This window comes from Sturnus vulgaris, chromosome 6, assembly GCF_052056855.1.
Source record: "Sturnus vulgaris isolate bStuVul1 chromosome 6, bStuVul1.hap1, whole genome shotgun sequence".
NCBI classification, from domain to species: domain Eukaryota; kingdom Metazoa; phylum Chordata; class Aves; order Passeriformes; family Sturnidae; genus Sturnus; species Sturnus vulgaris.
Genome location: NC_142248.1, coordinates 10,109,504 through 10,122,390, shown reverse-complemented (window position 1 = coordinate 10,122,390; position 12,887 = coordinate 10,109,504). Strand labels below are relative to the sequence as shown.

At 54.1% G+C, this 12,887-nt stretch overlaps 2 protein-coding genes across 2 annotated transcripts; both read right to left on the bottom strand.

The window, feature by feature from the left end:
• Positions 1–81: 81 nt before the first annotated feature.
• Positions 82–1,471, bottom strand: FREY1 (Frey regulator of sperm-oocyte fusion 1). The gene is made up of 4 exons (XM_088166588.1): positions 1,464–1,471; positions 591–836; positions 313–386; positions 82–218 (listed from the first exon to the last, which is right to left on the bottom strand). The coding sequence occupies exons 1-4, from the start codon at positions 1,469–1,471 to the stop codon at positions 82–84; spliced, it is 465 nt and encodes a 154-aa protein (XP_088022714.1).
• PEX16 (peroxisomal biogenesis factor 16) lies at positions 1,362–8,079 on the bottom strand. Its single transcript, XM_014881960.2, has 11 exons — positions 7,903–8,079; positions 7,725–7,760; positions 7,416–7,492; positions 6,018–6,151; positions 5,628–5,734; positions 5,186–5,266; positions 4,113–4,265; positions 3,697–3,769; positions 3,292–3,411; positions 3,018–3,082; positions 1,362–1,887 (listed from the first exon to the last, which is right to left on the bottom strand). The coding sequence occupies exons 1-11, from the start codon at positions 8,057–8,059 to the stop codon at positions 1,829–1,831; spliced, it is 1,062 nt and encodes a 353-aa protein (XP_014737446.2). The 5' UTR covers positions 8,060–8,079; the 3' UTR covers positions 1,362–1,828.
• Positions 8,080–12,887: the final 4,808 nt, after the last annotated feature.

Genomic DNA, 12,887 nt, shown 5'->3' with positions numbered 1-12,887 from the left:
ACGATGATCCAAAGGGACTTCTGGCAGCTGTTGCTCCAGCCCTCACCTACTGGGCTGTGGTGGGCACGGGGGCACGCTGGCTCACAGGCGCCCATCCTCGTAGTATTCCAGCAAGTCCAGCCCGTCGCGTTTGCTTTTGCCAGCTCTGCGCAGCTGCGCCGGCCGCTCCAGGGCCACCTGTGTTCTGAAGCGAGGCTGCTTGGGCTTGATGCCGTAATCTGGGGGCACAGATTACACAGAGGCTGGGCTCAGCTCTGGCACAGCCACCCACCTATAGAAATGGGGTTCAGAGGGGCAAGGAGAGCACTGTACCATCCACCAGGCCAAAGTGCTTCTGTGGAAGCTCCAAGGGAGCAGAGAAATCCTCAGGAACTGAGTAGCTCTCCCTACAGAAGAAAACAAAGGCCAGGAGTGAGCCAAGGTCCTACAGCACTTACCCAGGCTGGCACAAAAGCTCCCATGTACTGCATCTTCTGTCCAGTCTGGCCAGCTCTTGAGGTCTGGTGCTGCAAGTCCCAGCCCATGTCAGGGGCCCTGGGTACCTGCATGTACCAGGGCAGGGAGGAGGAGAAGGAGGGAAGTGCCATCACCTCTGGTACACAGGCTGTGGGAAGGCAGCCCCCAGCAGCAGGGCGAGGAGCAGCAGGCAGCACAGCATGGTGCACACTGACCGGTTCCACTGGTTCCACAGCGAGGTCACAGAGGAGCCACCCTGGTTGCCCAGGACAGCTGCTGGGTGGGGCAGGGGACGTGGCCCCTCCCAGGTGCTGCTGCTGTCCCTTCCTACCTTGTCCCCTTCGGGTCCTGGGCTGCCTCTGCCTGGGCCCTGCCAGCTGCTGAGCCCTCATTTGCTGGTGCATGTCCCTCTGTACAGTCAGAGCTCCAGGGCTGTCCCTGTCCCCCAGCACCTGCTTGTGCCTTCCTCTCAAACTCTCCAAAAACAGACCCCTGCATCTCATCTCAGTAACACAGGCCTCTGCTAGGCCCTTTATTGTACGTGGCACAGCAGATTTGCTGAATTAATCACTTCTCCTCTGCCCTTGGCTGAGCCCCCAAGCACTGACGGGCAGCCATTCTGCAAACCCTTTTAACACACATTAGGTGCTAGGAAAGCAGCCTGCACACTGCTGCTGTGTACCCCCGGGGGAGCCCCAGGACTCTGGGGGCTGAGACAAGCACTGGGAATTACAGAGGCTGTATCAGCTGAGCAACATGTGACTGACACAGGCCAGAGCAAAAGGCTTCTAAGGGACCGAGTATCCCAGGGTAGACAACTGCAAAAGCTGCTCTTTCTGACAAAGAGAGACCTGCTGGCAACCAGAGACAAGGGATCTCATTCAAAGAGGCAGAGGCTCTTCAGCTCAGTTCTCTCCATTCAGTCAGTTTATTTGACAGACAAATCTGCTCCAAGCAGATGGGCCAGGCCTGGCCAACACAAGCAGGTTGTGGGTCAACCTCAGCACCTTGACATGTGAGACAGTGCTCTCCAAAAAACCACTACGCTGCCTGGCTTTATTACAGCGCAGCTGTACAAAAGAAGAAAAATCAAGTGCTTCAAAAAAGAGGTTGCCCTATCACCATCACTGCAGCCACAGAATGGTCCAGAAAAATAAGTGGCCAGGGTCTCCCCACACATTTAGTGTGCATCATTCATGTCTAGATCTGTTAAAAAAAAAATCACATACACCCCGTCCTCGCTCTGCAGAACAGGAGCTTCTCATTTATGATTTAACTGAAAATTAGACATTATCAACATCCCTCCCCCAGTCTGCTTGCACTCCTTAGGAATGTCCAGCCATGATTTTAGCAGAGAGTAATCATCTTCTTATCAGCCCCAGTTATAGAAATAGATTTTCTGCCAAGCAGGCAAGTAATCCATCAGTGGTCCTGAAACAAGAGAACAGAGGGATCATACATGTAGAAAGGCAACAATTTAAAGCTGTGCGTCTATGGGGCATATCCCCCACTTCTCATTATGATCCAAACAACCCCAAATCTCCACTTACACAATTCAGACGGACCCAAGACTAGAACAGTTACTTTTACCAAGATGTAAGGCAACACTGCAATGTGGTGCCAGAGCTTATAGCAGGACCAAGAGGGGCGTGAAACATGGTCAGCACAGGATGGCGTGGGACACCAACCTGTCCTTTGGAGCTGACATGTTCAAACTCCAGTGGGAAAGGGGGTCTACAATCTGCAAGGGGAAAACCCACATGCAGAGAGTCAGGAGAACACTGCTGTGACAGGGAAGAAGGAAGATAACTCAGCAATAGTGAGCAGGTGCAAATACAGAACCATCTGCTGTAGAGCAAAAATGCTTACGCTGCACAGGGCTTAATGCAGGCTCCAAAGCCTCTCTGAAATCACTAACTGGAGGAAGTGGCTCCTGAGCTAGCCAGCTTTGTGACCTCTCCAAAGAAAGGGCAATCCCATGATGCCAGGCTGATGTAATGTCACATCACTGCCATGAATCACTCCACAAAAGGATTAACATCATCAGGGGAAGAGTAGGGGGAAATGAAATGCTGGCCTATAATAAAGGGATCCTCTGGTGAAGAACTAGAATACAGAGCTGGTTTGGCCCTTTGATTTATAGTCAAATTTGATTTTCTGCCTGGTTCAATACTTCCAGGCACCCATTTACCCCTTGTGTCCACACCGCAGACTAGGGATCAAGGAAAAGAATTCAGAACATGGCTGCCAAGTTGGGGCACTGGTGTACCAACTCAGGTGCAGAACAGAAGCCCAGGAGAACAGGCCTAGGTGACAGACACCAAGCTCTGCAGCCTCAGGGCACACAGAGGCTTACTACTGTCATCAAGCCAGGAAGCAATTATCTTTTCCTTCAGCATTTAAAAATTAGTCAAGCATCAACACAGGGTGCTCTAGTGCTAACTTGTCTAGGGACTTCCCAGTTCATTTCCTGGACTGGAAACCAATTGACAAATGTTCCCAACAGCCCTCATTTTTCTCCATCAGATAGAAATAGGGATATAACAGTGGGACCCACTTACGTGTGATGAAGCCAACTCCAGGCACATAATCAGCCAACAAGCGCAGAAGGAGGAGGATCCTGCCCCTAGAAAGGGAGAGAGTATGAACAAGTCCAGCTGGACATCTGCTGCCCCAGCTCTTGAACACACAAACAGCAATGGCAGCTGTTACACAAGGGCTCCAATTAACCTGGTCAGAGGCACCCACACATCCTCAGATCTATTCACCCAGTCCCCTGATGCTATTTCAGTTAAAGGGGAAATTTTCAGCAAAAGCCCAGCAAGGGCCCCTTACTCTGAGTATCGGTCATAGAAAGGAGATCTCAGCAGGTAGTACAGCAGCAGGATGGTTCGTCGCCTCAGCTCTGCCCGCTCTCGCCTGTTCAGGTCCTTCAGATCACTCAGCAAACTCAGACTAGAAGGAGGAGGGCAGAGAGCTAAGTCACAGCAAAAGCAGCCAGCAGGGAAAAGAAAGTGGATTTCTAAAGCCCTCCATTCTCAGCTCCATGCAGAGCAGCCCACACCAGCTCAGAACAGAGAGCACTGGAAGCGTTGTAGAAGATGTGTCAATCTCCAAGCTAAAGAACAGCCCTGGTGCATGCTTCTCTCAGTAGGGCTTGCCCAGGACTGGGGAATGGGGAAGTGTGATGCTCAGCCACCACCAATCCAAGCACCAAGAAAGACTCTTCATCAGACTGACCTCGAGATGTCCAGGACTGCCGAGAGGAGCCAGGGCTTCCATGATCTCTGGCCCCATACTCCTAAACTCAATACTAGGAACATACAGTCAAGGAATGAAAAGATGAGAGATTCCTAACGAGGCACACAGAGAAGCGATCCCCTGCATACCCACAAAGTTCTGCCAAGTGCAAGCGAGTACATCCTAAGGCAGGGCTTGGGGGCCCCGGGGAAAAGGGCTGGAGGACTTTCACCCACAGCTCCAGTGGCTGAGGCCAGGCACCAAAGTGAAAGAAAGGGAAGAGTCGCGAGTGCCGTGCCCAAGCAGAGCGGCGCGGGAGCGGCAGGCGAGGCGCTGCCCTGCACCGGGCCCAGCCCGCAGCGCCCTCTGCTGGCACCCGCGAGCGGCGGGAGCCCGCACGGAGAAGGGCAGGATACGGTGGAGCAGGGGCCGGGTAATGTAGATGGATTCTGCGATGGTTTCCTGGAGACCCAGAGGAGTGGGAGGCTGGTTCATCTCCTCAGCTCTTCGGCTCTGCGATTCCTCCCTCTGCTGGGGGGACCCCCAGTGCCGGGACTGCAGGGACGGGGCTGAAACAAGCAGGTATGGTTACTAACACAAATAAAAGCTTTGTCCCAGCTGTCCCATGGCCCTTCACCCCCCCCGGCAGGTTGGATGGGGTGAAGAATCAGAAAAACTGATGGTAAAACTCCTGTATTGACATAGAACAGTTTAATAATTGAAATGAAGTAAAATAATAATAACAACAATAAAAATAACAATAACAATAATGCAAAGGAAGATAACAAAACTCAAGAAACACAAGTGATGTACAACCACTCACTATCCCCAGACTGATGCCCATCCCATTCCCAAACAGCCTCTCCCAGACAATTTCCCCAGTTTATACAGCAGGCATGACGTTCTATAGTATGGAAGATCCCTTTGGCCAGTTCAGGTCACCCATGCTGACTATGCTCCGTCCCAACTTTTTGTGCATCTCCTCACTAGCAGAACCCAGGAAACTGAAAAGTCCTTGACTGAGAGTAACCACTACTTCTCAACAACCCACAATATCAGTTATAATCATGTTATCAACATTATTCTCATACTAAACCCAAAAATCAGCACTGTACCAGCTACCAGGAAGAAAACTAATTCTATTCTAGCCCAAAACAGGACACCTCATTATCATGTTTCCCTGCTTTCTGCACTAAAGGTGTGAAACAGGAAAGCTTGAAGAGGTACTTGTAAGATCCATGCTCCTCAAAGCATAACCATGAAGAAGAGCCGTCTTTGTTGCACGGCTCACTTGAGAAAACACAATTTAAGTGCTAGCCTTGCAGCACATCTCTGGTTGCTTTGATACCCCCACCTACCCACAGTGGGCCCAGTGAGTGGCAAGGTACGTCCCAATACAAGGTTCTACCCTTTACTGCTCACACCCATGTCATCCATGGAGGCACAGAGCAGGAACAGCTCAGGCTGAAAAGCAGGCACAGTTACTTACTGCTCTGTAGAGAGCGCACAACACGGCTGGAACGCCGGCCAACATAGGTCTCATCCTTCCCTGAGGAGTTGTCTTCCATGCCTGCAGAAGAAAACAGCCACAGGGGTCAGGCTGCAAAGCAATACATTGAATTGCTGCTTGACATTGCCCAGGTCTAGGGCCTCTTCCCTCATCATTAGACCAGGGCACATGCAGCCTGATTCAGCCAGAAATTCCCAGTTTCGAATTCTCCATCCCTCCTTCCAGATAGCAAGACAACCCTACCACTAAGCTAACTCGTCCTCTGCAACGGATGGAAAGTTCAACACAGCTCAGCCCTGAGTACAGACACCTTATGGTTCCATGTGCTGCACAAGCCACTGCTCTGACAAGTAATTCTAGCAGGACAAGACATGTGGCTCAGCAAGGCACCAAGCCAATGATGACAACACCATGGGCTCACCTTGAGAGTGGAGAGGCTGTTGCTTCTCCCTGTTCAGTGGCACGATGGGAGGAGACATCTGGATGCCAGCTTTGTACCACAGCAGGAGCAGGAGACGAAGGATGGCTCTGTGAACAGACACGTGGAAGTTGGGTTCCTGTTACACTGGAGAGATGGCTTCCACAGAAGAGGGAAACGCTCAGGTCTCCTCAGAGCAACTGGCAAGGTGAGAAATGTAAGTGCTCCCTTCTGTGGCACAGAATCCACTACACCGTGGGGTTCCAATTTCCCCCAGCCTCAGGGACTGGCAGCTCAGTCCTGTGTGGGATTTTTTCCGGGGTACTATGGAGCACCCTCCAGGTCCCCCTTCCGAGCGCACGCTGCCCCTTCCCCTCTGCCCGCAGCACTTACTTAGCCAGCTGGATGAGGACAATGATGGTCCACCGGCCCATCTCCCCCCACACCCTGGCTGTCCCCATCTCTGCAAAGACCTCCACGCATTCTAGCACACTCAGCCAGGTCAGCAGCTTCTGCTGGGGCAGCGACTGCAAAACACAGAGGGGAGGAGGGGGACAGGATGCAGGTTCTGCTCGGGAGTTAAAGAGGGCAGAAACACAGCCCAATCTGGTGGGACCCTCAGATATAAGCATCAGATGGCCTTGGAAGTCACAGCTATAGAAACAAAAAGCAATGTCCACTGTGACTGGAGCCTACACACAAGCCCACTTATCTACCTCTAAGCAGGGGCACAAGACATCACAGTATCACATGGAGTTACTACTCCAAAAACAGGGAGAACATCACATCTGTGTTTTATATTGCCTCTACCCTAACTGGCACAACAGGATAGTCTCCTGGGTTGTGGCATTGTGCCTGAGCTACACAGCAAAACTCTGCCCTCTTCCTCATCCCAGAGCTGAGACACAAGACAACCTCCTCTCTGGATAGAACTGATGAGGGAGTGTGCTTGGAGTAGAGAGAAGGGGACCCAGAGTCCACAGCCCCACCTGAGTGAATGTTGGCTGAACACAGCATCAGTCTAGATTTCAGACATGAACCCCAAGAAAGTAGCAGCTCTTCCAGTCTAGGTCTCTGCTCTCCACATGGGAACTTACTACTGCTGCCAAACACAGAGTGTGATCCACTGAAAAGCATCAGTAAAGACAATATAGCTGAAATTCTATTCAACTTTAACCAGGAAAGCAAGTCTTCTGCATTTCTGTTTGTTACATATCTGATGCTCCATTCAGGGAGCTGCTAACACCCAACCCACACACTGGGCAGGTTTGTAACACAAGAGCCTTGTCTGGAAAAAATAAACCTCTTCCCCATTCCCCAAAGGGTTTAACAATGCAGAGAGCCAGCCTGGGGCTCGTGCAAGACAGACATAGTAGCAAGGCACTTACATTTGTTTTACTCAATACAATATGCAAAGGAAGAGTCTGACAGATGGAATCAGAGCTTCAGTGCTCCAGAGCCACTGCTGTGCAAACAGCAATGGTTTATTCATCAACACCTCTACCTAGCTCAAGTTCTGAGCCTCTCAAAAAAGCCTGTAGAGCTTCTGCTGCAAGTCAGGGCCTGATTTCTGTGGTCCAGGGAGTGCTCCGGCCACGCCTCCAAGCCAGGAGCTACGGGACAGGGCTGCTGTTTTACTTGCATTCAGAGCTTGCCTCTGGCTTCTCCATACCTGACCGCAAAGAGAGGCCACAGCAAAGACCTGTTAAGTTTCTAAAGACACTCCCTGAAAGCTCCTGCAAGGAAGAAAGCATGTGTCCCAAATCCTCCTCCCACACACTCCAGCCTTACCACTGGTAGGCTTTGCTGCAGGTCCTTTCGGAGAATCCAGTCGTTTAACAGCACTAGGAGGTTGGAGGCAGAGTACACTGGAAAAGGAAGAGAACAACGCAGAATGGATGCACAGGAAGCAAGCAAAACCAGCCCTGCTGCCTCTGTCCCCGACAGGGACGAGGGAAGGAGGGCAGCAAGATGTGCAGACTCCTCCCAGGAGCTGCCCGAGGATGCAGCCAGCCATGGACAAAAGCAGGGCCCGGGGAGCAAGACCCGCATGCACCCGGGCAAGGGCACAGCACCGGTCCCGACCCACTGCCCACTTACCCAGCTCCGACAGCGCGTGCGAGTCCGAGAAGCGACCTGCGGAGGGAAGAGAGCGGCTGAGCGAGCGCCCGGAGCCGGGGGAGCCCCGCTCCCCGCCGGGTCCCGGTGCCCGCACCCGCCCCCCGGCCCAGACCCCGGCCGGAGGGACGATGGCTCGCCCGGCTCCCCGCTCCCACACCTGGCAGCAGGTAGGAGAGCCCGCGCACGGTGCCCTCCAGCTGGGCCGTGGCGGCCGGGTGCCGCCTCACGTACTCCTGGTAGCGCTGGCACAGCAGGCGCAGCCGCCACACCGGGCCGGCTCCGCGGGCACGGGCCGAAGCTGCTGCCGCCGCCATGGCGCCGCCGCTGCCGCGCTGCTTCCGGGGCCGCCCCCGCCGCGCCCCGCCCCGGCCAGCCCAGCCGGGCCGAGCGCCGAGCGGGCGATGGGCGACGGGGCGAGGGTTTGAAGGAGCGGCGGCGGCGGCAGCGGCAGCAGCCGGGCAGGTAAGGGCGGGCTGGGGGTGTCCGGAACGGGGACGCGGTTGGCACCGGGTGAGCAGCCGGGGTGCGGTCAGTTTTGGGGGGCCCCGGGAAGGAGTCGTTCCCCGAGCGCTGCGGCGGGCGGGGGTCTGCCCACGCGTGGGTCTGGCGCTCCGCGGGGCGGCTGGGCGGTGTGCACGGTACCGGCCGCCTGTCTGTAGGGGAATGCTCGGGGGAGCTGCCGGAGCTGGCTGCGGCACCGCTAAAAAGTTCCCGGGGTCGCTGGGGAATGAGAGCGGGCGCCGGGAGCGGCGCTTGTCCCTTCGTCTCCCACCGGGGAGCGGCGTGCGGCATCCCCCGTCCCAGCCGGGGGCCCCCATGGGTACCCGGGTCGCTGCTTGTCCGGCAGCGGGGAGCCTCGCTCTGCACCTGCCGTGGGGAAGGGTGAGGTGTGACCGAGGAGGCAGCGACAGCTCCGCTCTGCTCTTGGCTGAACGGCCCGTGCCCACTCGCTGGGTGCGGAGGAGGGGAGGTGCTGCCCTGGGGGCACGGACAGGTTGGGGGGCTCAGGGACGGAGGCTGTCATCCTCGCGTCCGTGCGTGACAGTGCCTCTCCCCGCCCGGGGCCGGGGGACCGGAGCGGGGAGCAGAAGGGCGGTGGTCGGGCCGTGCAGTGGGGGCTCTCCCGGAGCCCACGCAGGACTCGCACGGCCCCGCTGCGCTCGGTGTTTGCCGCACTAGCACGGGTGTCCCCGCTGGCGGGCGGGAGGAGGCGCGGGGCCCGCCTGCCTGCAGCCTGTTGCAGAAGTGGCTCCAGCCTGTGCCTGTGACCTCCCTCCCTCCGTGCCGTGCCCTGCCCCGGCTCTGCCTCCCGCTCCGCCGAGGCTGTCGGCCAGCGCCCTTGCCCGCAGCCCGGCCTGGCTCCGCACGCTGCCCGGGGCAAAGATCGGCGATGCCCGTGGGCCAGCAGACGCTTCGTGGCCTCTCGGGTGCGCACGGAGCTGGGCCGAGCTGCCCCTCCTTCCTCCTGTCCGGTTACCTCCGCACAATGGGCACAGTGTGTGCCTGCGGCTTCCTCGGCGGGAATTACAGTTGCATGGGCAGGCACTTTATCCTTCCTGATCTCTCCTCTTCCCCGGAGGGTTTGTTTTCCAGCAGGCTGAGTTCAAAAAGGGCACGAGATACCGCTGGCAAGCAGTCTGGCGCTAAACAAACCTTTTTAGTCAGAATCACATGGATTAGACCCAACTTTCCATTCACATGCAGTGCTACCTGCGAATTTCTCTGAATTTCATGGTGGCTGGGCTGCTACTGTAAGTGCCTAGGCGGGTGAGACAGCACCCGAAGCCCGTGACAGAGGTCTCCAGCACAGCTTACTGGGGTAGGTGTGTGCTGCTGGTGACTCTAGGGGCATATCCAATGCAGACTGCCAGAGCTGCTCTCCTTCAAAGAGATGCTTTAGCTCTCTGCCAGACAGCAATCTGAGAGCCGGCTGCCGAGGAGACTGCCAAAGACACCTTGTCTTCAGCCGGAGGTGAAGCTTGATGCACGAAGTCCTTGAGATACTCTGAACAGCACAGCTAGATTCTGTCCCTGAGTAAGGAGCATTTTGGCAGATGCTTCCTCTTCACCCTTTGCCCCCAAACTCTGTCCCACCAACTGTCATGTCCCCTTCTGTTCATCTGCTTGCAGCAAGTGAGTTTGGAGGACAGTTCGAATAGCATCATGCTGCCTTTTTATGGTAAATATGTTGCAAGCACTGTAGGATGGGCGGCTTCTCAGGGCAGCAGCAAGTCCATGAGACTGAGCAAGACTTAGATTGCCTTGGCTTATGGTGCCCATGGTGTGTGTGGCAGCAGGAGGTGAAAGACTGGGTTTAGGGACTGATTTCTCTCTTGACTGTGCCCAGAATGATCTCAGAGCAACTCTTTCCTTAGTGCTTACTGTCAGTCTGGGTGCTGAGGGCTTGTGCTTACTGGAAATCCACTGGCTGTAACCGAGGCCAGATAGTTCCAATGTTCTGATGCTGACGGGTGCAGGCTCAGCACTAATGGTAAGAAAAGAAGCAAACAAAAAAAAAAAAGCAAACATTCTGCCAGCCCATCTGTGGGTACAGTGCTGAAGTCCAGCTTGCATTTCTGCCAGTGTTTTGCTCTTTGCTCAGATCCACAAGACCATGCCATTTCTGGGAAGCCTGACTCCAGGCACTGTACTGCCACAGGTATAAGGCAGTTCATCCTAAGTAAGCCTCAAAACACATCTTTCAGAGTGCCAGGGTGGGGATGTTTTTGTACAGAATCTGCCAGGGTTGGAGCTGGGGACCAGGATGTGGAAGGATGCACTCAAGTATATTGATGTTTGTCTGTATCTTGGGAGATGGGTAGTTGGGGTGGGAAGTGGATATTCTCCCCAGCCTTGTCTTCCTGCTGACCTTCCCCTGCCAGAAGGGAAGTAGCCTGGCAGTGTGAGGTTGAGGATGTGGATCTTTTTGAAGCTGAAAGTGAAAGTGAGCAGTTGTGGTGAAGAATGAGATGGCCTTTCTGGCCCTGTCTCTTTAGGGCAGCCCTTCCTGCCCTTCTCAGCTCTCACACCATGGTCTGGCTATGTATTTTCTTTGCTTCTGGATGAGCTCAGCCAATACTTTGGGATAGCCAGGAATAAATTATGACTTGCTCCAGATAACCTGTAGATGGAGGCATGTCCAGGGAGTATTTTAGTCCCTCTTACATGAACCCTACCTAGAATGGAAGGCCTTGTTCACTCATGATATCCCACTGGAGGCCAACACCTTTCAAGAGAGCTCCAAATCTCTGTCCAAATGAGGAGACAAGGGCAATGAAGCACACCATGCTCTGAGCATGGCAATTTTCGTGGTGGCAGCTTGTACTTCTATCCTGGAAAGGCCTCCTGGGGTCTGGAAAGGCAATGGCTGGCAGGGGAAGCTGGCAGTGTGGTACCTAAGTTCCTGAAGTGTTGCTGACAGGTCTGTTACTTGAAGCAGTAGTCTGACAGGAAGGGAAACCCGGGTCAAACAAGCTTAAGGGGCCTTTCAATGTGTGTTTTGACTTGGAGGCATTTTGTTGCTGTTCTCTGTCAGGGTGCCCCTGCCCTTCCCAGCTTAGCTCAGATTTGGCATCTCTGGAGAAAGACTCTTTTTGGCTTCCCGGGAGGAATAACATGTCTGGCAATGTGTGCAGAGCCCTGCTGCGAGATACTGACTGCCTCCTGCCTCCAGATGCCTTTTCCAGAAAGCCATTTAGAGCCACAGATTGTTACTTGGATAACTCTCTTCCCAGATTCATTAGCAATGTGCAGTCTCTCCTGTAATACTCAAATCTGCCTGTGCCAAAGGCTGAAAGGGAGAGGCCATGTCTTTTAATAACCATGTGATGCAGTTGGAAAAATCTTTTGGACACGTAGTTCTCTGGTGGCCTGAGCTGATGGAAACACTCCAAGGGAGAGATGCAGCTGGGCTCTGAGGGAGAGGGCACTGCAACTGCTTTTGGGTGTGTGAGGGGTAACTGCTTGTGGTTTCTGACCTTTCTATCCCCCAGCATCACCCTAAGCTCCCCTGACCCTACCTGGAGAAGGCAGCAGACCTTGAGATTGGTCCCACCACGCTGCAGATCTTGCAGATCCTGTGTGTGGTGCTGTGTAAATAACTGCTGGTGGCTGGGTTGTGGCTGTATGATGTGGCTCCATCCTGGAGATGAGGCTTCTGCCATGTGCAAATGGGAACTCTGCTGTACCAGTGATGCTGTGGTGGATCCCAGTGGACAGTGCTGCCGTGTGACAGACTCATATCCAAGTCTCCCCACGCAGTATTATCTCTGCTGAAGGGACCTTTGCTTTTCGAGCTCTTTGCTTTTGAAAGTACAAAGTATTGCTGCCAGCATCTTCTGCTTCCTAGCCCAGGTGGAGGGACTTGGCTCTTACCTGCTGAACTGTTCCCTGGAAATACAAAGCTCTGGTAGCCCCTGGGCCAGGGCTGTGGGGTGTATGCCATGGGAGGTTTGGAAATCTGGTTGGTATCGTGTTCCTACTGCTCCAGAGGTATCCATCTCTGAGTTTCCCCTCTTAGACCCCTTTGGTCTGAGGTGGGAGCTGGCTGATCAGGACAAGCAGAGTGGGGATGCTGGAGGAGCATCTACTACCTGTCTACTGACATGTGCCGTAAGGTCCATACATGTCTCCTCTCACTGGCTGCCACCTTGTAGCCAGAATCTGAGGGAGACTCATAAAGCAGAAGTTTTGTTGGGCCTTGTTGCTGAAGAAGGGTTTTGCTGAGCAGTGCAGTGCTGTACTTCACACTTAGAATTGCTGTATTTCACTGTTCAGGTAGCAGCTGTTGTTACTATTTTTTATTTCCAGCCGTTGTTGGGATTGATGTCGCCTCCCTTCTGTCATATTGTGCTGTGCCAGGCTGGCCTGAGGTTTGCTGTGGCTAGAGGGGTGCAGGAATACAGCACACTGCACACCTGTTTCTCTGTTTGGGCTTTTAAAACAGGTGGGCTAGACCAGATACATGCTTTTAGTAGGTTTTTACCTGCTAATTCCAAATTCTTCTCCAGTTCCTTTTCCCCAGCATATTAGTATGTCTGTGCTTCTGTTTTTGGGCTTTCTCCTGATAAGGAGCTAAGAATCCTTCTAGCCTGCTGGGAAAAGGGCTTATGCATTTCATCCTGCAGTTGTGGAATGTGTGTG